This window comes from Oncorhynchus mykiss, chromosome 8 (assembly GCF_013265735.2).
Source record: "Oncorhynchus mykiss isolate Arlee chromosome 8, USDA_OmykA_1.1, whole genome shotgun sequence".
Lineage (NCBI taxonomy): Eukaryota > Metazoa > Chordata > Actinopteri > Salmoniformes > Salmonidae > Oncorhynchus > Oncorhynchus mykiss.
This window is the reverse complement of record NC_048572.1, coordinates 20312329-20335543: the sequence shown is the minus strand read 5'-3', so window position 1 is coordinate 20335543 and position 23215 is coordinate 20312329. Positions and strand designations below refer to the sequence as shown.

The 23215-nt window shown below is 38.9% G+C and overlaps 1 protein-coding gene across 18 annotated transcripts in view; it reads right to left on the bottom strand.

The window, feature by feature from the left end:
* Positions 1–23215, bottom strand: part of LOC110529565 (proteoglycan 4) — an 84715-nt gene that overhangs the window by 43810 nt on the left and 17690 nt on the right. For 5 of the 18 annotated variants that reach the window (XM_036984982.1, XM_036984986.1, XM_036984991.1 and 2 more), the window contains 10 exons: positions 18135–19151; positions 16227–16313; positions 15735–16007; positions 3798–3836; positions 3378–3443; positions 2720–2752; positions 1715–1741; positions 876–914; positions 667–708; positions 301–345 (listed from right to left, as the gene is read on the bottom strand). In XM_036984982.1, coding sequence (XP_036840877.1) covers positions 301–345; positions 667–708; positions 876–914; positions 1715–1741; positions 2720–2752; positions 3378–3443; positions 3798–3836; positions 15735–16007; positions 16227–16313; positions 18135–19151 — 1668 coding nt within the window. The remainder of the gene's footprint in view (positions 1–300; positions 346–666; positions 709–875; positions 915–1714; positions 1742–2719; positions 2753–3377; positions 3444–3797; positions 3837–15734; positions 16008–16226; positions 16314–18134; positions 19152–23215) is intronic. The other 13 variants (XM_036984987.1, XM_036984990.1, XM_036984984.1 and 10 more) reach the window with 12 other exon arrangements.

Here is a 23215-nt window from a genome sequence, read left to right as displayed (position 1 = left end):
ATATTTGACTGATTTGAATTCAATAAAACTGGGCAGTTTAAAACCGGACGATTTACTTTCTTTAAGCAGTGAGTGCTATGTGTGTCTTTTCATGAATTGTAAGACACTGGGAAAGTAATACCTTTTATGACTGAGTATTTTGTTCTGTATCCATCAAACTACATCGAAGTCTGTACTGTTCTGCACTGTACTGCTCAGGGGCATTGACAAATCATTGAATATATAGTTTATATATCCTTTATACATATATACAGCTAAGTCATTCAACTTGGGCCTGTACTGTATTTAAAAATACTGTACCTCTCTTTCTGATCGCCTCTTCCAACTCCAATTGCCTTGCAACCTCTGGTTCAATGACATTGTTAGAGGAGTTACAGAGAGATGTTCAACCACACATTCAAAGGGGCAAAGCAATCTTAGAATATTTTTCATTTATTCATTGTTGCGTTTTGTTTTATTCAAATAACTTGCAAACAGCATTTCACTTGTGTGTAAATCTGTTCTTCATTTCAAATACAAACAATATAGTAGGCTATTGCCATTCAACTTGTACTGTACTTGCCATTCAACTTAAAGAAATATTAAAAAATTGCAACCATCTCCTCAAGATGAAACATTTGTCTTTCAGAGATGTGATAATAAGCCGAAAAGGAAGATTAGTCCTACCTCTCCTTTTTGTGTTCTCAACTGGCTTGCACATGTCTCGTTCTTTATAATAGAAAAAAAATCACAGAACAATATGATTGTATATCAATAAGATTGATAAATAGAGCAACTACTACCTTCAGCATGTTTCTGCATTACCTAATATGATGTATTATCATCATTGAAGTACACAGTAAATGTACAGAAAATACATTGTTTTCCAACAGTACCTCTCTTAGTTCTCACCGCTGGTTCCTTTTTAGGGGCCTCTGAAAATGAACACAGAATACATGACACAAGAGAACATTGTATACACATTCTTGCTTAGTGCTATAGTTTTATGCCAAAGCTGAATGCCAAACTTTTAGAGAACACATTCAGGAATCATTGGCCACTTTAATAAATGGATCACTAGTCACTTTAATATATATCTTACATACTCATCTCATATGTATTTACTGTATTTTATACCATCTATTGCATCTTGCCTATGTCTCTCGGTCATCGCTCATCCATATATTTATATGTACATAATCTTATTCCACCCCTTTAGATGTGTGTGATTAGGTGGTTGTTGTGGAATTGTTAGATTACTTGTTAGATATTACTACACTGTCGGAACTACACTGTTCGCTACACTCGCATTAACATCTGCTAACCATGTGTATGTGACCAATAACATTTGATTTGATTTGGATTTGATTTGAATGTATAGCTGTTTTAAAATAACACCATATTACAGAAAAATTACTGAAAATGTAAAATGTTTGAAAATTGCAATAGCTAAGATTATAATTGGCATAATCATACTGTACAGCTAACTACTTCTGACAAATGTGGCTAAACGGTGAAGCGGATAAACCATCAAGAATCTACAATTCAATCTCTGTTTCATCTTTAACTTTAAAAAGATTTCTGATCAAACTGGAAGTGAATTAAAGATTCTACCCCTTTAAAGATGAACAGCTTTGCACTAAGATTGAATTGGTTCGTCAAACCTCTCTAGGCTCTAAGCTACTTTCAAAGCTACATTCAAAGCAACATGAAATATCAGCTTCACAACACATACTCTTCTGGTCAGGAGTGGCCTTTTTAGCTGTGGATGAGGAAATGGTTATGGTCAAACAAGTCAGAAAGTTGTATATGTAAATGTATATTATTAGTTCATTTTAAAATACTCTCAGACTCATCTAATATGAAATTGTTACAGACCAGTGTTCACTTTGATTGCCTAAACCTTTTCTCTTACACCATGCTTGAGACACTACAAAGTCAACAACTCAGAGTGCATACTGTATCATGCAATGCTCATGTCATGTGCATATCTAGCATAGAGCTATCAAATAGAAAACACATTGACACATTGTATAGAGATGTATAGATGTAGGATACATACTCTATATCAGGTGCATTCAATTATTACCCTACGAGGTCTGAAGCCTGCTCGTTTTCTGTTCTACCTGGTAATTAAATGAATTGCACCCACCTGGTGTCCCAGGTCTAAATCAGTCTCTGATTAGAGAGGAACAATGAATGCAGTGGAACTGGCTTCAAGGTCCAGAGTTGCCTTTGAGGGCTCTATATCTGTTACCAATGTAGATTTGCCCCCTTTTTCAAACAGCAGGGGCCAGTATTATGCCTATTGAGGCAAGGTTCAATACAGCCATGTTCTCTAAGGTCTCCACATGCTCCCAGTTACAAACATGGTAATACACCAAACCACACTTTATCTGAAAACTTCCACTGAGCATTTTCTCCAAAATTGCAATTAAGATGGTTATGTTAATAGAAGAGCTGCTTCTATAAATATACAGCAGGCAACAAAAGTGAGAACATCATCACTGGCCCAGCAGTATACATGGATTACCACATTTTATGGTACTTTCTATATGGTGCAGTTACACATTAAGAGTGCCTTAGTGCTGTTTAGGGCCTGTTAAGGGCTTTTCATTCCTCTACTTCTATATAAGATCTTACTTCAACAGCAACCAACACCCTCCTTGGGGAGCATGAAGCGATGCACTACTGTGCTGCTATTCCTAACCACATGAAGGATAAAGTGACTCTAACATACCTTGCTTGGCTACTTTCCTCTTGACATGTTTAGCTACATATGACACAGATATATACCAGCCATTAGAGAATCGCACCCTAATGCATGGCTTATCTAAACTTCTCCACTAGATGGCGACTTTGAGAAGCAAAACCAAAGAAATGCAAACCATAAGTCAAAATTGAGTTACTGGGGAGTTACTCACTACTGAACTTTTATTAACCTATGTTTGGTGGAAACACTGCAACCCTGCAGCACATATGGGTCAAGTTGTAGCAATGACTTTAGATTACTTGATAGTTAGTATGTCTACAATAACATTTAAGCCATAAATGGAACTTATAACACTGATATCATTAAACCAACGTTTTAAGTGTTGCCAATAGCCCAATAAGTCAGAAGCAGAAAAAGGTGTTAAGTCTACTACATGTAGGCATCCTCTAAAAGTCATAAGACACTTTTATGTCAGCCAGTTCTACATTCAAGGCTATATTAAGCAGAAATAATCACTCCAATAGTTGTCCTATACAAATACATTTGACCCATACGGGAACACAGCCCTACTCACAGAAATAAGGTCAGCCAAAAGGGTGGTAAAGATATGAAGGGGTTGGTAATGAACAGCTCTCACTTCTCCACAACCATGCATGATATTGATCTATTAGCGGTATACCAATACCTTTTTCCTCCGCTGGCTCACTTTCAGGTTCTTTTGGTTTTGATGAATGCATACAAGGGCACACTACTGTAAAATGGAATGCACAGCTTTAAGCTTTACGATAGATCTTTGTATTTACATGTCACTATTTATTCGTTATATTTATTCGATATTCAGATGCAGGGGTGCAACTTTGGTTTTAGAAGTGCATTTTTTAAATAAACACTCCAAACAGCCTACCCGACCACTTGGAGGCATCCGCATGGTCCTAAAGCACACTTTTGCCTCGTTTTGTATCACATTCCAGTGATAAAACTGGGGGGGACAAAAATTACATTTCAGAATGTGGGGGGGGGGGGGGGGGGGGGGACATGTCCCCCCTGTCCCCAGTGAAAGTTGCGCCCCTGTTCAGATCAATAACCGACAAGGCTGTTGATATACCTTGATGTGCAGGAGTAGCAGCTTGCTGGACCTTTATCTCTGAAAAAGAAATTGATTCACTGATCAATACAAATAAATATGTAAACAGCCAAATGGTCTGGTATACTAAACCATCTTCTAAATAATCAATCAACATAAATGTAAGATGGAGCTCTTTTCCTTTGATGTCATACAAATACATCCTCATAAAAGACCTGTAGTGACATGCTTCAATAGCAGGGGGGAGAGAAGTTAGGTGAATCACAAACAAAGAATATAATTAATTATTCGACCAAGAGGGTGATTTTTCTCCTCAGAAAATCAATATTCAAACAAAAAGGGGATTTTCTGAACTGACAATACGCATGTTTCCTTCATTAAAAGTCAGATCTCTTGTACTGTAGTGTTTACATTGTGCATTCATAAATCTAAAGGTTACGACTGAAATTAATTTGAAAAGTGGCAAGTGTAAGTTACAGGATGCAAATATGACAGCTTTATTAGAAATCTGAATTGCTTGAATTTGTCAGAATTAATGTGACACATTTTGATTAAACAGTAACCTTTCACTTGAGAGATAGGATTTTCACAGCAAACCTATGCAGCTGAATCTAGCATCCATTGACAAAGTTGCAAATAACAGAAAAATAATGGTGGTTGCCATAGTGCTTGAGGCCATAATCAGTGGGGAAATATAATATAAGGATACCACAATACTTCCAATTTGTGTAAATCAAAAGATCATGCTGCAGAAATCAAATTTGGAGCTGCTTCTCTGATGCTTTCGGGGACATTGAGACTGATCTCATTTGAAAGCTTTTAGCCAAAAATGCTAATTCCTTCCTTGATTCTATTCAGCCCTGCGGTCAAGTACATGATCTGTGTTATTAAACAATTATTCCTTTATCTTATTTTTTTCTGTTTGTAATGTATAAGCTGATAAAACAAAGCATTTCTCTTTATCCTGATTGAAATCATCAGGGATTCCAAGAGAAATATATTTCAAAAGATGGAGGTTTAATTGTTTCAGTCTTATCCTCCTTTTGCAGTTTGAACACGAATGCTGGAGAATAAATGTCAACATGTAAAGCAAGGCGTTAGGGCTGTAGGACAAAACAGGACAATAAAACTAGAAGATCATGATGTCACGATCAGCTCCCTTTCTGGATCCTTTCTGGAATATATCACTGATCGATTCATTAGTAAATATATCACTGATCCATTAGTATATATATCACTGATCGATCCATTAGTAAATATATCACTGATCGATCCATTAGTAAATATATCACTGATCCATTAGTATATATATCACTGATCCATTAGTAAATATATCACTGATCCATTAGTAAATATATCACTGATCGATCCATTAGTAAATATATCACTGATCCATTAGTAAAGATATCACTGATCCATTAGTAAATATAAAAGTATAGAGTAAATAGATATATCAATATATACAGTGCCTTGCGAAAGTATTCGGCCCCCTTGAACTTTGCGACCTTTTGCCACATTTCAGGCTTCAAACATAAAGATATAAAACTGTATTTTTTTGTGAAGAATCAACAACAAGTGGGACACAATCATGAAGTGGAACGACATTTATTGGATATTTCAAACTTTTTTAACAAATCAAAAACGGAAAAATTGGGCGTGCAAAATTATTCAGCCCCCTTAAGTTAATACTTTGTAGCGCCACCTTTTGCTGCAATTACAGCTGTAAGTCGCTTGGGGTATGTCTCTATCAGTTTTGCACATCAAGAGACTGACATTTTTTCCCATTCCTCCTTGCAAAACAGCTCGAGCTCAGTGAGGTTGGATGGAGAGCATTTGTGAACAGCAGTTTTCAGTTCTTTCCACAGATTCTCGATTGGATTCAGGTCTGGACTTTGACTTGGCCATTCTAACACCTGGATATGTTTATTTTTGAACCATTCCATTGTAGATTTTGCTTTATGTTTTGGATCATTGTCTTGTTGGAAGACAAATCTCCATCCCAGTCTCAGGTCTTTTGCAGACTCCATCAGGTTTTCTTCCAGAATGGTCCTGTATTTGGCTCTATCCATCTTCCCATCAATTTTAACCATCTTCCCTGTCCCTGCTGAAGAAAAGCAGGCCCAAACCATGATGCTGCCACCACCATGTTTGACAGTGGGGATGGTGTGTTCAGCTGTGTTGCTTTTACGCCAAACATAACGTTTTGCATTGTTGCCAAAAAGTTCAATTTTGGTTTCATCTGACACGAGCACCTTCTTCCACATGTTTGGTGTGTCTCCCAGGTGGCTTGTGGCAAACTTTAAACAACACTTTTTATGGATATCTTTAAGAAATGGCTTTCTTGCCACTCTTCCATAAAGGACAGATTTGTGCAATATACGACTGATTGTTGTCCTATGGACAGAGTCTCCCACCTCAGCTGTAGATCTCTGCAGTTCATCCAGAGTGATCATGGGCCTCTTGGCTGCATCTCTGATCAGTCTTCTCCTTGTATGAGCTGAAAGTTTAGAGGGACGGCCAGGTCTTGGTAGATTTGCAGTGGTCTGATACTCCTTCCATTTCAATATTATCGCTTGCACAGTGCTCCTTGGGATGTTTAAAGCTTGGGAAATCTTTTTGTATCCAAATCCGGCTTTAAACTTCTTCACAACAGTATCTTGGACCTGTCTGGTGTGTTCCTTGTTCTTCATGATGCTCTCTGCGCTTTTAACGGACCTCTGAGACTATCACAGTGCAGGTGCATTTATACGGAGACTTGATTACACATAGGTGGATTGTATTTATCATCATTAGTCATTTAGGTCAACATTGGATCATTCAGAGATCCTCACTGAACTTCTGGAGAGAGTTTGCTGCACTGAAAGTAAAGGGGCTGAATAATTTTGCACTCCCAAGTTTTCAGTTTTTGATTTGTTAAAAAAGTTTGAAATATCCAATAAATGTCGTTCCACTTCATGATTGTGTCCCACTTGTTGTTGATTCTTCACAAAAAAATACAGTTTTATATCTTTATGTTTGAAGCCTGAAATGTGGCAAAAGGTCGCAAAGTTCAAGGGGGCCGAATACTTTCGCAAGGCACTGTAGTGTAGTTTCCCATTCTATCAAATTAAAATATATGTTATTACTCATACTGTAGTCTGAACAGTGTTCTTCTTTCTCAGCCAGATACAAACACAAAATAACATATGCAATAGATGCTCAGTTGGACACTATTCAGTTTGAGGAGAGACAAAGATTGTGCAAGACATGACAAAAATAAACAGTTGTCAACCAATCCTGTTCCGAGGCTTAAGGCCAAACCGCTTCACGAGACAGACGAAAAATCTGTTCCACAGACTTTAACATAATACTTTTTGCTGTGGCAAGGTGTCCTCGGATTCTGAAGAGAATTAATAACTCCTACAGTACACTGTAAGTGGCCAACTGCACTTAGTGTATAAGAGTATTGCCAGCAGGAGTTCGAAATTATTGACATATTTTATGCAAAAACAATGAGAAATTATGTTACTTTATACTAATGCAATTGCTCAGAGAAAAATATTTTGTTTAATAAGTAATGCTTTTTTGTCTCTAAAAGTTAGGGGTCAGAAATATTCTGTATTATTCTCTGTGTTCAATACATCACCTTATGAGGATAACGGCACTGAGCCTTTTCTAAAATGTTTAATGAGTTGGAGAACACATTGGGAGGGATTTTAGACCATTCCTCCATGCAGAATCCTTCCAGATCCTTGATATCCTTCATCTGCGCTTATTGACTGCCTTCTTCAATTCAAACCACATGTTTTCAGTCCAGAGACTGAGATGGCCATTGCAAAATGTTGATTTTGTGGCCAATTAACCATTTCTTTATGGATTTTGGCAACCCGGAAACAAGGTTTTTGGATACAATATCCTGGAACTGGGTAAAATTCATGATGCCGTTGACCTTAACAAGGGCCCCAGGACCGGTGGAAGCAAAATAGCCCGATAACACCAAAGATCCACCATCATATTTTACAGTAGGTGTGGGGTTATTTTCTGCTCATGCATTCTCATTTAGACACCAAACCCACCACTGGTGTGTGTGACCAAAGAGATCTATTGTCATGTAATTTGGCCAAAACATTGGTTCCAATCCAAGTGCCAGTGCAGTTTAGCAAACCCCAATGCTTTTACATTTGTTGGATGACAGGAAAATAGATCTCTTTGGTCACACACACCAGTGGTGGGTTTGGTGTCTAAATGAGAATGCATGAGCAGAAAATAACCCCACACCTACTGTAAAATATGGTGGTGGATCTTTGGTGTTATCGGGCTATTTTGCTTCCACTGGTCTCTTGTTAAATGATAGGGCAATGAGATGGCCATGAGATGGCCATAAACAATGACTGGTAATGTTGCATAGTTTTAGAAAGGTCTGGAACTCACCTTTCTGGTTAAAAATGGATTTCAATTGCTGGTCTAACCACTTTTGAGGACACAAGCTCATGTACAAATATTATGAAATATGAAAAATCAAATATAATGTTTTTCCTATTCAAGAAAAGTGGGGCAATAGGGCTTGACATATCTGAAATGCTTTTTAAATATAGTAACATTTAAATTATAAATAACATTAAGATTTCACCTTTCTTATAAATGGAAAATAAATATGATCATTCTTAGTGACGTACAATATTGGCAAGATTTCATACACAAACAACAGAGAATTTATTAAGATCAAAAGCATCATGAACTTTAGCCAGTACCAGGATATTTTAACCAAAAACCTGGGTGCCTCTGCCAAGAGGCTGAAACTTTGCTGCAGGTGGATCCTCCAGCAAGACAATAACCACATTCAAATCCACAAAGAAATGGTTCATTGGCCACAAAATCTACATTTTCCAATGGCCATCTCAGTCTCCGGACTTGAAACCTATTGAAAGCCTGTGGTTTGAATTGAGGAGGTCAGTCCATAAGTGCAGACGAAAGGATATCAAGGATCTAGAAAGATTCTGTATGGAGGAATGGTCTAAGATCCCTCCCAATGTGATCTCTAAACTCATAAAACATTTGAGAAAAAGGCTCAGTGCTGTTATCCTTGCAAGGTCAGATATTTAAAGCTATTGAAAACAGGGTTGTCAATCCTTTTGACCCCTACTTCTGAGAAAAAAATAATTACTTGTTAAACATCATCTCTTTTTCTGAGCAATTGTATTAGTTTAACATCATTTAATTTCCCATTTTGTTTGCACACAACATAGCTCAACATTTGAATAAATTATTTCATACATTACAGTCATTCTTCTTCATCTTTATCAAGGGTGTCAATCATTTCAGCCCTACACGATCTAAATGTATACATGTATGGAAGCTAAGTCCATCTCCACAAAGTCCATGTTGGCATGAGCTATATGAGAATGGACAGTACATCATCAGTGTTATGATGTCATGTTTCTAAGACAGCAGCAGGAGCACAGGAGAGTGGTTCCTCTCAGGCTAGCCTACAGGAAGTTCCTGTTAGGATGTTCACTGTGTAGATTCAGAACCTAGGCTCCCATCTAGTGCATCATGGGGGCAATAGGGCAGGAGTTCCCAGCCTTTTTCTACTCTCCAAATTAACATGAAAGAATCGCTATGTGATTATATTTACAAATTTCCACCCTACCCCAGGTTGCCTCAACACATAATAATGAAATCCATGTGTATTCTAACAGGGTAAAACACCCTTTGTTGAATTGATTGCATATATTGTACCAATGCAAAGTAAAACATTTTAAAATGATAGATTTTCTCAAGGGACCACATTTCAATGGCAGCCACGTTTGGGAAATGCTGACATAGTGTATTTCGGTATTTGTGCCTCACTGACAATAACAAATACTGTGGTGGTATGGATGATTTTCTATGGCTTATAAATTATGCAAATGTTTCTAAACAAAAAATATCTTTAACAATTGCTAGAATTTGGCACTTACACATCCTACTTGACTTGATCATTCAAAATAGCTTGAGAGGCAATGCCATTGACCTTAAATATAATGAAAGTCATGCCATCAGATCATCATCCAGTAGCATGCAACAAGTGTTTGCATCAAAGGCCATCATTACTCGGAATCTCTCTCATACTATTGATCCTGTTTTGCCTTTGCATACTGTAGGGACTGTGACTGTGCAGACTGCGTCCTCTTCCTCTCCCACAGGAGGATTGGCTCCTATGCAATCCTGTGGATTTGTCTCCAGCCTCTATGGTGTGTACATCTAGACCTCAGAGCTCACTACGGCCCTAAGCCTTGTGGGAGCTACACTGTCATTTAGAGACCTTGGAACAATAAGGTTCTATTTGACAAGATGTCACAAAACAGCTCTAAGATTTGGGACGTGAAAAATACAAATTATTTCAAAACCATACATTTTGCAGATAGAACCTTATAGTCCCAAGTCCTTGATTATTCACAACATAGGCTATCGTTTCTTTTGCAATTTCTTAGATTCTTTTCACCACTTTTTCAAAAGAATAGCCACCACTTAAGCTCTTTATGGTAAAAACAAATACATACAGGAGCCTTAGAGCATGTTTAAGGTGCATTGGAAACATACCGCAATTGACTGATAACTATCAAGTAGTTTACTGACTTCGGGTGTCAGAGACCAGAAAAATATATCAGTTTACTCATCCAGAGCTAAGCTTTAGCAACATTGCTAGTTCTCCATAGGATATTGTGTATTTGTCATTTTAGTGAACTATCACTTTAACAAATGTGTGATAAAAATGAATTAATATATTTGATGATGTGATTAGAAAGAAGGAAATATATTATCTTTATTACATAATTAAATGTCTGTACTTTTCTATTGAATTATAAATAATTGTAACATTCTGTGCCAGATGGAATCTTTTGGCTGAACCCAGATTTCAGAACCATAAGGTTCTATCTGTGTTTGCACCCCCCTAAAAAAAACGGATTTACAAATGTCTACGAATTTTGATACTCTGTTTTATGAAAGAAGAATTCACTACAATACAGTTTAAAGATCTGGGATGTGGAAAAGTTAATGCTCAATGTCTCAGAACTATGCTTTGCTCAGATAGATCCTTTTCGTCCCAAGGTCACAATTTCCAATTGCACTTCTCTATGCTACTCTGGGGCATTATTTTACGTAAGATAGCGCGTCAATTCCGCCTGCAGTGACGTAAAATAATGACTCTGGGGTAATCTGGGTACAGTGCCTTGCGAAAGTATTCGGCCCCCTTGAACTTTGCGACCTTTTGCCACATTTCAGGCTTCAAACATAAAGATATAAAACTGTATTTTTTTGTGAAGAATCAACAACAAGTGGGACACAATCATGAAGTGGAACGACATTTATTGGATATTTCAAACTTTTTTAACAAATCAAAAACTGAAAACTTGGGCGTGCAAAATTATTCAGCCCCTATACTTTCAGTGCAGCAAACTCTCTCCAGAAGTTCAGTGAGGATCTCTGAATGATCCAATGTTGACCTAAATGACTAATGATGATAAATACAATCCACCTGTGTGTAATCAAGTCTCCGTATAAATGAAACTGCACTGTGATAGTCTCAGAGGTCCGTCAAAAGCGCAGAGAGCATCACGAAGAACAAGGAACACACCAGGCAGGTCCGAGATACTGTTGTGAAGAAGTTTAAAGCCGGATTTGGATACAAAAAGATTTCCTAAGCTTTAAACATCCCAAGGAGCACTGTGCAAGCGATAATATTGAAATGGAAGGAGTATCAGACCACTGCAAATCTACCAAGACCTGGCCGTCCCTCTAAACTTTCAGCTCATACAAGGAGAAGACTGATCAGAGATGCAGCCAATAGGCCCATGATCACTCTGGATGAACTGCAGAGATCTACAGCTGAGGTGGGAGACTCTGTCCATAGGACAACAATCAGTCGTATATTGCACAAATCTGGCCTTTATGGAAGAGTGGCAAGAAGAAAGCCATTTCTTAAAGATATCCATAAAAAGTGTTGTTTAAAGTTTGCCACAAGCCACCTGGGAGACACACCAAACATGTGGAAGAAGGTGCTCTGGTCAGATGAAACCAAAATTGAACTTTTTGGCAACAATGCAAAACGTTATGTTTGGCGTAAAAGCAACACAGCTCATCACACTGAACACACCATCCCCACTGTCAAACATGGTGGTGGCAGCATCATGGTTTGGGCCTGCTTTTCTTCAGCAGGGACAGGGAAGATGGTTAAAATTGATGGGAAGATGGATGGAGCCAAATACAGGACCATTCTGGAAGAAAACCTGATGGAGTCTGCAAAAGACCTGAGACTGGGATGGAGATTTGTCTTCCAACAAGACAATGATCCAAAACACAAAGCAAAATCTACAATGGAATGGTTCAAAAATAAACATATCCAGGTGTTAGAATGGCCAAGTCAAAGTCCAGACCTGAATCCAATCGAGAATCTGTGGAAAGAACTGAAAAATGCTGTTCACAAATGCTCTCCATCCAACCTCACTGAGCTCGAGCTGTTTTGCAAGGAGGAATGGGAAAAAATGTCAGTCTCTCGATGTGCAAAACTGATAGAGACATACCCCAAGCGACTTACAGCTGTAATCGCAGCAAAAGGTGGCGCTACAAAGTATTAACTTAAGGGGGCTGAATAATTTTGCACGCCCAATTTTTCAGTTTTTGATTTGTTAAAAAAGTTTGAAATATCCAATAAATGTCGTTCCACTTCATGATTGTGTCCCACTTGTTGTTGATTCTTCACAAAAAATACAGTTTTATATCTTTATGTTTGAAGCCTGAAATGTGGCAAAAGGTCGCAAAGTTCAAGGGGGCCGAATACTTTCGCTAGGCACTGTATATAGTTTTGCTCGTAAAACCCACAGGAATCTACATACTTTGCCACAATGGCAGTTATTTCAACTTCTGTCACATCACATTTCCCTACCATTGCAGATTAGATAATGAAAATCGATAACTTCAACAAACAATTCTCAACGGCTGGTCATGCCTTCCTCATGGCTACTCCTACCTCGGCCAACAGCTCCGCCCCCCCCCGCAGCTACTCGCCCAAGCCTCCCCAGCTTCTCCTTTACCCAAATCCAGATAGCAGATGTTCTGAAAGAGCTGCAAAACCTGGACCCGTACAAATCAGCTGGTCTTGACAATCTGGACCCTCTATTTCTGAATCTATCCGCCGCCATTGTCGCAACCCCTATTACCAGCCTGTTCAACCTCTCTTTCATATCGTCTGAGATCCCTAAGGATTGGAAAGCTGCCGCAGTCATCCCCCTCTTCAAAGGGGGAGACACCCTGGACCCAAACTGCTACAGACCTATATCCATCCTGCCCTGCCTATCTAAGGTCTTCGAAAGCCTAGTCAACAAACAGATCACTGACCATCTTGAATCCCACCGTACCTTCACCGCTGTGCAATCTGGTTTCCGAGCCGGTCACGGGTGCACCTCAGCCACGCTCAAGGTACTAAACAATATCATAACCGCCATCGATAAAAGACAGTACTGTGCAGCCGTCTTCATCGACCTGGCCAAGGCTTTCGACTCTTTCAATCACCATATTCTTATCGGCAGACCCAGTAGCCTCGGTTTTTCTAATGACTGCCTTGCCTGGTTCACCAACTACTTTGCAGACAGAGTTCAGTGTGTCAAATCGGAGGGCATGTTGTCCGGTCCTCTGGCAGTCTCTATGGGGGTGCCACAGGGTTCAATTATCGGGCCGACTCTTTTCTCTGTATATATCAATGATGTTGCTCTTGCTGCGGGCGATTCCCTGATCCACCTCTACGCAGACGACACCATTCTGTATACTTCTGGCCCTTCCTTGGACACTGTGCTATCTAACCTCCAAACGAGCTTCAATGCCATACAACACTCCTTCCGTGGCCTCCAACTGCTCTTAAACGCTAGTAAAACCAAATGCATGCTTTTCAACCGTTCACTGCCTGCACCCGCACGCCTGACTAGCATCACCACCCTGGATGGTTCCGACCTAGAATATGTGGACATCTATAAGTACCTAGGTGTCTGGCTAGACTGTAAACTCTCCTTCCAGACTCATATCAAACATCTCCAATCTAAAATCAAATCTAGAGTCGGCTTTCTATTCCGCAACAAAGCCTCCTTCACTCACGCCGCCAAACTTATCCTAGTTAAACTGACTATCCTACCGATACTCGACTTCGGCGATGTCATCTACAAAATAGCTTCCAATACTCTACTCAGCAAACTGGATGCAATTTATCACAGTGCCATCCGTTTTGTTACTAAAGTACCTTATACCACCCACCACTGTGACCTGTATGCTCTAGTCGGCTGGTCCTCGCTACATATTCATCGCCAGACCCACTGGCTCCAGGTCATCTACAAGTCCATGCTAGGTAAAGCTCCGCCTTATCTCAGTTCACTGGTCACGATTGCAACACCTACCTGTAGCACGCGCTCCAGCAGGTGTATCTCACTGACCATCCCTAAAGCCAACACCTCATTTGGCCGCCTTTCCTTCCAGTTCTCTGCTGCCTGTGACTGGAACGAATTGCAAAAATCGTTGAAGTTGGAGACTTTTACCTCCCTCACCAACTTTAAACATCTGCTATCTGAGCAGCTAACCGATCGCTGCAGCTGTACATAGTCCATCGGTAAATAGCCCACCCAATTTACCTACCTCATCCCCATACTGTTTTTATTTATTTACTTTTCTGCTCTTTTGCACACCAGTATCTCTACCTGCACATGACAATTTGATCATTTATCACTCCAGTGTTAATCTGCTAAATTGTAATTATTCGCCTACCTCCTCATGCCTTTTGCACACAATGTATATAGACTCTTTTTTTTCTACTGTTATTGACTTGTTTATTGTTTACTCCATGTGTAACTTTGTGTTGTTGTCTGTTCACATTGCTATGCTTTATCTTGGCCAGGTCGCAGTTGTAAATGAGAACTTGTTCTCAACTAGCCTACCTGGTTAAATAAAGGTGAAATAAAAAATAAAAAAATTCATAGCATGTCTCCAAACGTAAACACAATTGGCAATGGCAATTCCAAAACATTGAGGATGGAATGATATCTTGACTGTGTGCTGAGTTAAATAAAGGTTAAATAAAAAGAAAGAAATCCAATAAAAATGAGTGTCCTGAATGTTAAAACAGAATACAACAAATATGTTCAAGTAGTTGGATGCTTCAGCTGTTCTGTTTAAATGTGACCATGACCATTCTGTATAATGCACAATATCACTGGAGGGAAAAACATGTGCCAAGCCTCTTAGAGTAAACATGGCACATCAAGCAGCAATAACATTCCTTTGATCACAACTCAGCCATATAAAAATGATTATATTTTTATCTACCAGAGCAGATAATAAGGAATTTCAAGCTGAGGTACCTCAACGGAATGCATACATACTGTACATAGCTTTTATATAATTCTGACAAATGTTTGATTCACGTATTTGTGAGGGGATAATTTTTTTGTCATATTTTCATTAGCCTATTAGAATGATGTTGACCTTTAGCTTTCGCGGTGAACGGAAAGGGTAAAGAAATAAACTCCATCCAGAAATAAAGACCATTGAACATTCTCTATGGTACACTCTTAGAAAAAAAAGGTTCCAGAAGGGTTCTTTGGCTATCTCCATAGGATAACCCTTTTGGGTTCCATGTAAAACCCTGGAACCAAAAATGGTTCTTCAAAGGGTTCTCCTATGGGGACAGCCAAGGAACTCTAGAGTATAGTGAGTGGCACAGTCTGAGATAGTCTCATGCAGGCATGCCAGCATAATATTGATAAAAAGGAACAGATGGGAAAATGAGTAATGGAGAAGACGGAGAGAGATCAAAGAATTAGCCTAAGGCTTTCCTCTCCTCTCCCACCTCCCTGCTCCTCATACTCTACTCTCTCTCTCCCTATCCTTACCTTACCTCACCCACATCTATTCAAACACTCAGACTGTGTCTAGCATCGTCCCACTCTTTTTATTTACCTTTGACTGCAGGTTCTACTTCCTCCTTGGGCTCAGGAGCTACCTCATCTTCCTCCTCGGCTTCAGGCAATGCTGCTACCACCACCTCCTCAAGTTCATGCTCTGGTGCTACCTTCTCCTCCTCTTCCTTGGTATCAGTGATGGGTTCTACCTCCTCCTTGGATTCGGGCTCTACCTCTTCTTCCAAAGCTTCCTCTATTGTCAGCTCTGGTTCAGCAGATGGTTCCTCAGTCTCCTCCTCCTCCTCTTCTGGTGCTTCTGGAGGGATGATCTCTGTGAATATACTCACAGCTGCAACTGAATAGCTTTGCCAGGTTTCAATACATCAATGAGGAACCTAACTTTGCATTAGGGGATATTACCCAGTCATTGTAAGGGTCATGCTGACTTTCAATGGATTAATTTGGTACTAACATCAGTATGTTACACAACATTTGGTACCCATTTGAACTCTAAGAGTGAGAGAAGCATGGCATGATGGGAAGTTTTCACCTTGGATCTCTTCTGTCTTGTCCTCTACTTCAGTCTCTTTAGCCTCTTCAGAAAGTGGGGTTATTGTTTCTTCAACAGGTGGCGTTACTGTAATGCATGCAATTAGTTATATCAGAAAATCAAATGTTGGCAGCATATTACGAAGGCATATTGATCGGATGAATGGCATCTTTTGCCATTCAAATAATGAGAGCTTCAATATGAACAGACTTACCGTTGAGCGCTGGTACATTGAATGATAACGTTTAAGTTTAGCCAATTCTATTTTACATTTTAGTAGACACTCTTATTCAGAGCGACTTAGTGAGTGCATACATTTCATAAAATGTTTCTCCACACTGGTCCCCCATGGGAATTGAACCCACAATCCTGGCGTTGCAAGCACCATGCTCTATTAACTAAGCAACACATTTACATAACAAATTCAAGATTCAACAGATTTACAAAGAAGGCAGAAACTAAGTATCTTTAATCAAGCCGGCACCATTAGTAATCTACTGATGCGATAGTACTACTAACTATTAAACTATTACTAACTATCAAAGCAAGGCTATGGTGACATATTAGTGAAAGCTGTGCATGTGGTGAGTAATCTGGTGGTATACAAATATGATATAAGATGACGAATGATAAATGCATTTCAATATCATAAAAAAAACAGTGCCAATACTATTGCTTCTACATCACTTCCTACATAAACCACCACTACCTCAACTGCTGATGGAAAAAAATGGACTGTAGCCAAAACTGAACTGTGAGAAATCACAAGCCCTTGACCGACCTCCCGGAGGATGTAACTAGCTACAGGAGCTTGATGAGTGTCAAGTTCACACATGAAAACTGCCTCTGGTACCCCCTGCCTTACAGAGGTACTGGGCTGGCAACCCTACAGAGCAACAGCAGATGCTACCTTCTGATCTACCCAGTATGAAGACGGGGATCTCCATCACAACCCCCAGAACATGCACGGCCACACACACCTCCTCGCCTGATTTCATCAATATTCATGTCTAGGTTGGTCCGTTGCCAAACCTAACCAGTGTATCATCTGGAAATAAGACCAACATTATTCTAAACCAAGTCATTTTTCTAAACTAGAACATTAAACAATGTGTGTCATGAAATCATTCATGTCTTGTCATTTTTCCTGGTTTGTTGTGGAGGCACCATTCTGGATCAAATTCCATCCACACAAGCCTTGCTACAGAGGGACAACAAATCCTATCACCCCATAACCACCATCTTCTTTGTACTGGAGTGTCATTGAAAAGTGTAATTTCATTGTGTATTGAGGAACAGAAGTATTTACTGTCTACCTGGGCCACTCTGGTTGACAATTACAAAACCAATATACAAATCAAGTGTACTATTACATCACGCTATTCATGCGTCTTCCATCCTTCCATCATTGGGCTTCCTTACATACTGTACTGTATATTATATTTGTCAAATATCATAATTTATGCCATTAAGAATATCATGGGCAGTCGTAAGGTAATAATTCCTACTGAATGTATCAATATGATTTAAGGCCTTGTTACAAGGAACAATACATACTGTACTGTGTTAAGTACATCACCAACCATCACTCATGGGTAAAAAAGGTATCTTTGTGATTCTGTATAATGTGACTCAGAGAAAGCTTAAGTTTCAAGGCAGATTGTTCTATTATGGATCTGCAAAAAGTGTGGACTATTCAGACTCATTTGATCTCTTATCTATACTGTATATCAGATTTGAGTGCAGCATAAATAATTAATGGTAAAATCAATAACGTACCATCTGAAACATACAGCTAGTTTTAATTCTGACCAGTTAGTTGATAATGTATGAATGTTATTACCTTCTCATGGACAGTACTACACATGATGATGAAACATCAGCGGAATGAAAGTTACTGCTCAATACCTGTCAAAAGAAGGTCATCAATGCCATCATCATCATCCTCTTCTTCATCCTTGGATAGATCATCTTCCTTAGGAGCAGAACTATCAAAGGCTTCTGGTGTGATGTCATCATCTTTGCCGATCACTTCAGCTGCATCCTTCCCCTCATCATCATCATATGCTGTGTCACCAGAAATGTCTGCGACGTCACAAACAGTCTCACCTGAATCCTCCATTGTTTTGTCAACTGAATCAACGATGGCACCACTGTCCTCATTGACAATGTCATCATCGTCATCATCAGTGTCCTCTAAACTATCTGTAGAGTCATCAGTTGTATCCTCAGCTAATGTGTCTGAGATATCAATACCCTCACTATCAGCAAGATTGACCTTGATATCATCATCGTCATCATCGTCATCTTCTAGGTCAAAGGGTTTAGCATCATCATCTGTTTTGTCATCATCTATGCTATCATCTTCCTCATCATCTTTATCCTCATCATCATCATCTGCAGAAGAGGCAACAGCATCTATTTGTTCTGCAACAATGTCAATGTCATCGTCCTGGATGTCATAAACAACATCTTCTGTGACATCAATTTCCTCCTCTTTACCATAATCGTCATCGTCGTTGTCATTTGCAGTAGAAGCAGGAGCATCCTCTGTGACTTCAGCACTGGCATCCTTGGTTTCAGAAGCTTCTGTCTCTGTGTCATCAACATCAATCAGAATGGGAGCCTCATACTCTTCATCATCATCATCATCATCATCATCACCATCATGATCCTCATCTATCTCAACCTCAGCTGCTGCTTCCTTGTCCTCTTCTTCATCTTCTTCCTCATCCTCATCATCAGCTTCTTCTTCATCCTCATCTTCTTCCCCTTCAACCTCATCCTCATTCTCCTCTTCTTCTTCATCCTCATCCTCATCATAATCTTCCACTTCTTCCTCATCCTCCTCATCCTCGTCTTCATCTTCTTCTTCGTCCTCTACTTTAGCAACTGGTTCTTTTTCCTCTGCAAACATCCCTGCAACTACAGAATTAACTGTGTATCTTAACATGGTGAGAAAAACATGAATAAAAAGTGACATTCAGTGCACTGAGCCATAACCAAAGAGACCCATAATGCATTGAGAGTTTTCAAGACAACACAACACACTGCACAATATCTTTATTGTGTACTCATAATGCTTACACCTGACAAGCTGCTCTCTGCTCACCTAAACCACATGCATCTAGTGGTGTGTATGTATACTACCATGATCCTTATTCCATACCATCGATATGTCGATATGTCCAACATAATGCTTTCTCTATATTACATTGCAGCATGTGGTATAAACATAATGACAGTGCTCCATGATGCAAGACACCACAAAGACTGACTCACACAGGTTGACTTGTTTGAGGAGAAGTATAGGTTAGAAATTGTCAATCCACAAACAGTCTGTCAGTGAAGAGTTGTTATTTTCTGTGGTAGTGAAATGGAGACTTGTGGTACCAACAGTCTCCCCCTTTAAGAATCCTCTCATTCTCTCATGGTTATGATGATGCTGGGTATGAACAGCAATTCAAAACCGTTAAAACCCCAGACCGAAAAGAAGACGGAACCGAACAAGTATGCACATGGAAACACATGCTAGAAGATGCAGTACTGGTGAATTCATGTCCATAAAAATGACGTCTGTTCTTAATTAAAGGTCCAATGCAGCAGTTTTCATTTGAATATCAAATCATTTCTGAATAACAATTTAGTACCTTACTGTGATTGTTTTAAAGTAGAATGGTTAAAAAACAACAACATTTTCTTTTGAGCAAAATGCAATTTCTCAAGCAAGAATTTAGCTAGGACTGTCTGGGAGTGTTCAGAGAGAATGGCCTAATTGTAGGAGCCTACTGGGAGGGATGTGTCACCTGAAAACGATCTGTTATTGGCAGAGAGGGCAAACTCTCTTTGTTATTGGTCTATTAATTTATACCGCCTGGTATAAAAGAATCCCACCCAGCCAAACAAGCTGACATTTCAGGCAGTCTACTCAAACAGCTCTTACACTAGGGGCTCTATTTTCGGCTGGCTTTAAGGTGGTGCTAGTGTCAAATGCACGTTAGTTTGCTATTTTGTCATGTAAAAACTGTCGCATTGGCATTTTCCAGCCCTAAAGCCAGGTTCAGCAATTTACCTGTCTTATATCAGCTCGCTTGTGCTCAGATGGGAGGGATGGAAATATTTGAGGTGTGTCCTTAAAAACATGATCCGAAGTGCTACTTTCAGGCAGCGCTGAGAGGGATATTTAAGACCAACCAAAAGCTGGTTTTGGTAACGCAGTTAGTTATGGCATGAATTTTGACAATGGAAACACAGCCTATCCAGCCGTGACACACACTGCCGGTATGGGCATGGAACAAGAGTAGACTATCTGCTTTCTGACTATGTATTTAGCAAAATAAAAAACTAATGTTTTTTCCCATTTTGTTTTATTTGATTAAAAGCATAGCCTCCCCTCCTCTGTATGAAGCCTTTTTTTTACTGTTCAATGCAGTTGCAAAGTAGTCAAGACTGTCGATAAAGGGTTTGACTCCTGAGACCGCTTGGAAATAAAGGGTTTGACTCCTGAGACCGCTTGGAAATAAAGGGTTTGACTCCTGAGACCGCTTGGAAATAAATCTTAATCACCAAAGCTTTATGAAAATATTCAGTTTGAGAGGAGCAAAACAGTGAGTAGACATACCCTTTTTATCTATGCATTGTAAGCAGGCCCACATTATTTTAGCCATGCAGGTCCCTTGTTTAGGCTACAAAGTCCATGTCCATCATGAAATGAGAGATGAGAACCTCTGTACCGGTGAATCTCGTATTTAGAAGTTCTTTTCCTATGACAATTGATTGTTTTCTGTTCAAAACCCAAGCCCTCCCTTACCCTAGGCCCAACGAAGGCTGGTTCAACAGCAATGCCTGTCTTTTTCATCCAGACGTCTTTATGATATAATTACCTTTTACATGTATTTATTGTTGTTGTTGTTAAAACGATGTTAAAATGTTTAATCTTATTACAACTACACTTATTGGAATTATTCACCTTCCTGGTTTTATGGAGACAACTCCGTGGCACACCTGCAATGAAACTCCTGTAGATGTGTGAATATGATCTGATCTGTAAGATGGTTCTGATTATGTTCATAAATCATATTTGGTCGCCGCATAAGACAAGTCTACATTTGCCAAATTATAACGGACTAACATTGGAATTGCTGGTGATTCCAAGGCAATACATAAATTACCCTAAATACACAACTTGAAGCAACCACATATTTGGCCATGGAGCACGTTCTGATTGGCCAGTGAGGGGCCAAGCCTCGATATACCGACAACTTGTTTATTCATCAAAACCCAGCCCTTTCACGTCAAGGCCAGCAAGTGCACCAATAGTTGTAATAGTGAAAATAGCAAAAATATGAACCTATAGTGCTACTGCCTGCACTTAGATTTACCATTGTGTTAGGTTTGTTAAAATAGAGCCCCTAGATTTACCATTGTGTTAGGTTTGTTAAAATATAGCCCTTAGATTTACCATTGTGTTAGGTTTGTTAAAATAGAGCCCTTAGATTTACCATTGTGTTAGGTTTGTTAAAATAGAGCCCCTAGATTTACCATTGTGTTAGGTTTGTTAAAATATAGCCCTTAGATTTACCATTGTGTTAGGTTTGTTAAAATAGAGCCCTTAGATTTACTATTGTGTTAGGTTTGTTAAAATAGAGCCCCTAGATTTACCATTGTGTTAGGTTTGTTAAAATAGAGCCCTTAGATTTACCATTGTGTTAGGTTTGTTAAAATATAGCCCTTAGATTTACTATTGTGTTAGGTTTGTTAAAATAGAGCCCCTAGATTTACCATTGTGTTAGGTTAGTTAAAATAGAGTCCCTAGATTTACCATTGTGTTAGGTTTGTTAAAATATAGCCCTTAGATTTACTATTGTGTTAGGTTTGTTAAAATAGAGCCCCTAGATTTACCATTGTGTTAGGTTAGTTAAAATAGAGCCCCTAGATTTACCATTGTGTTAGGTTTGTTAAAATAGAGCCCTTAGATTTACTATTGTGTTAGGTTTGTTAAAATAAAGCCCCTAGATTTACCATTGTGTTAGGTTTGTTAAAATAGAGCCCTTAGATTTACCATTGTGTTAGGTTTGTTAAAATAGAGCCCCTAGATTTACCATTGTGTTAGGTTTGTTAAAATAGAGCCCTTAGATTTACTATTGTGTTAGGTTTGTTAAAATAGAGCCCCTAGATTTACCATTGTGTTAGGTTAGTTAAAATAGAGCCCCTAGATTTACCATTGTGTTAGGTTTGTTAAAATAGAGCCCTTAGAGCTACCATTGTGTTAGGTTTGTTAAAATAGAGTCTCTAGATTTACCATTGTGTTAGGTTAGTTAAAATAGAGCCCTTAGATCTACCATTGTGTTAGGGTTGTTAAAATAGAGCCCCTAGATTTACCACATGTTAGGTTTGTTAAAATAGAGCCCCTAGATTTACCACATGTTAGGTTAGTTAAAATAGAGCCCCTAGATGTACCATTGTGTTAGGTTTGTTAAAATAGAGCCCCTAGATTTACCACATGTTAGGTTAGTTAAAATAGAGCCCCTAGATTTACCACATGTTAGGTTTGTTAAAATAGAGCCCCTAGATTTACCACATGTTAGGTTTGTTAAAATGGAGCCCTTAGATTTACCATTGTGTTAGGTTAGTTCAAATAGAGCACCTAGATTTACCACATGTTAGGTTTGTTAAAATAGAGCCCTTAGATCTACCATTGTGTTAGGTTTGTTAAAATAGAGCACTAGAAGTGCATTATCATAATTTTCACAATTTTACAGTATCATTTCAACCTCATGGTGTGGAAATATATATAAAACACAGAAAAATCAAATTTTTGTCTGAACTGCCCCTTTAAGAGTATTTGTACCAGAGTACTACCAAATAATAAGTCAGACTGAGATAAACTGTAATGGTCTATCTTTAACTGCAAACAACTATGACATTTGAATTTCGAATTCACTGAAATTAATGGTACTATTATATTTTATCCTACTACAATATCAACA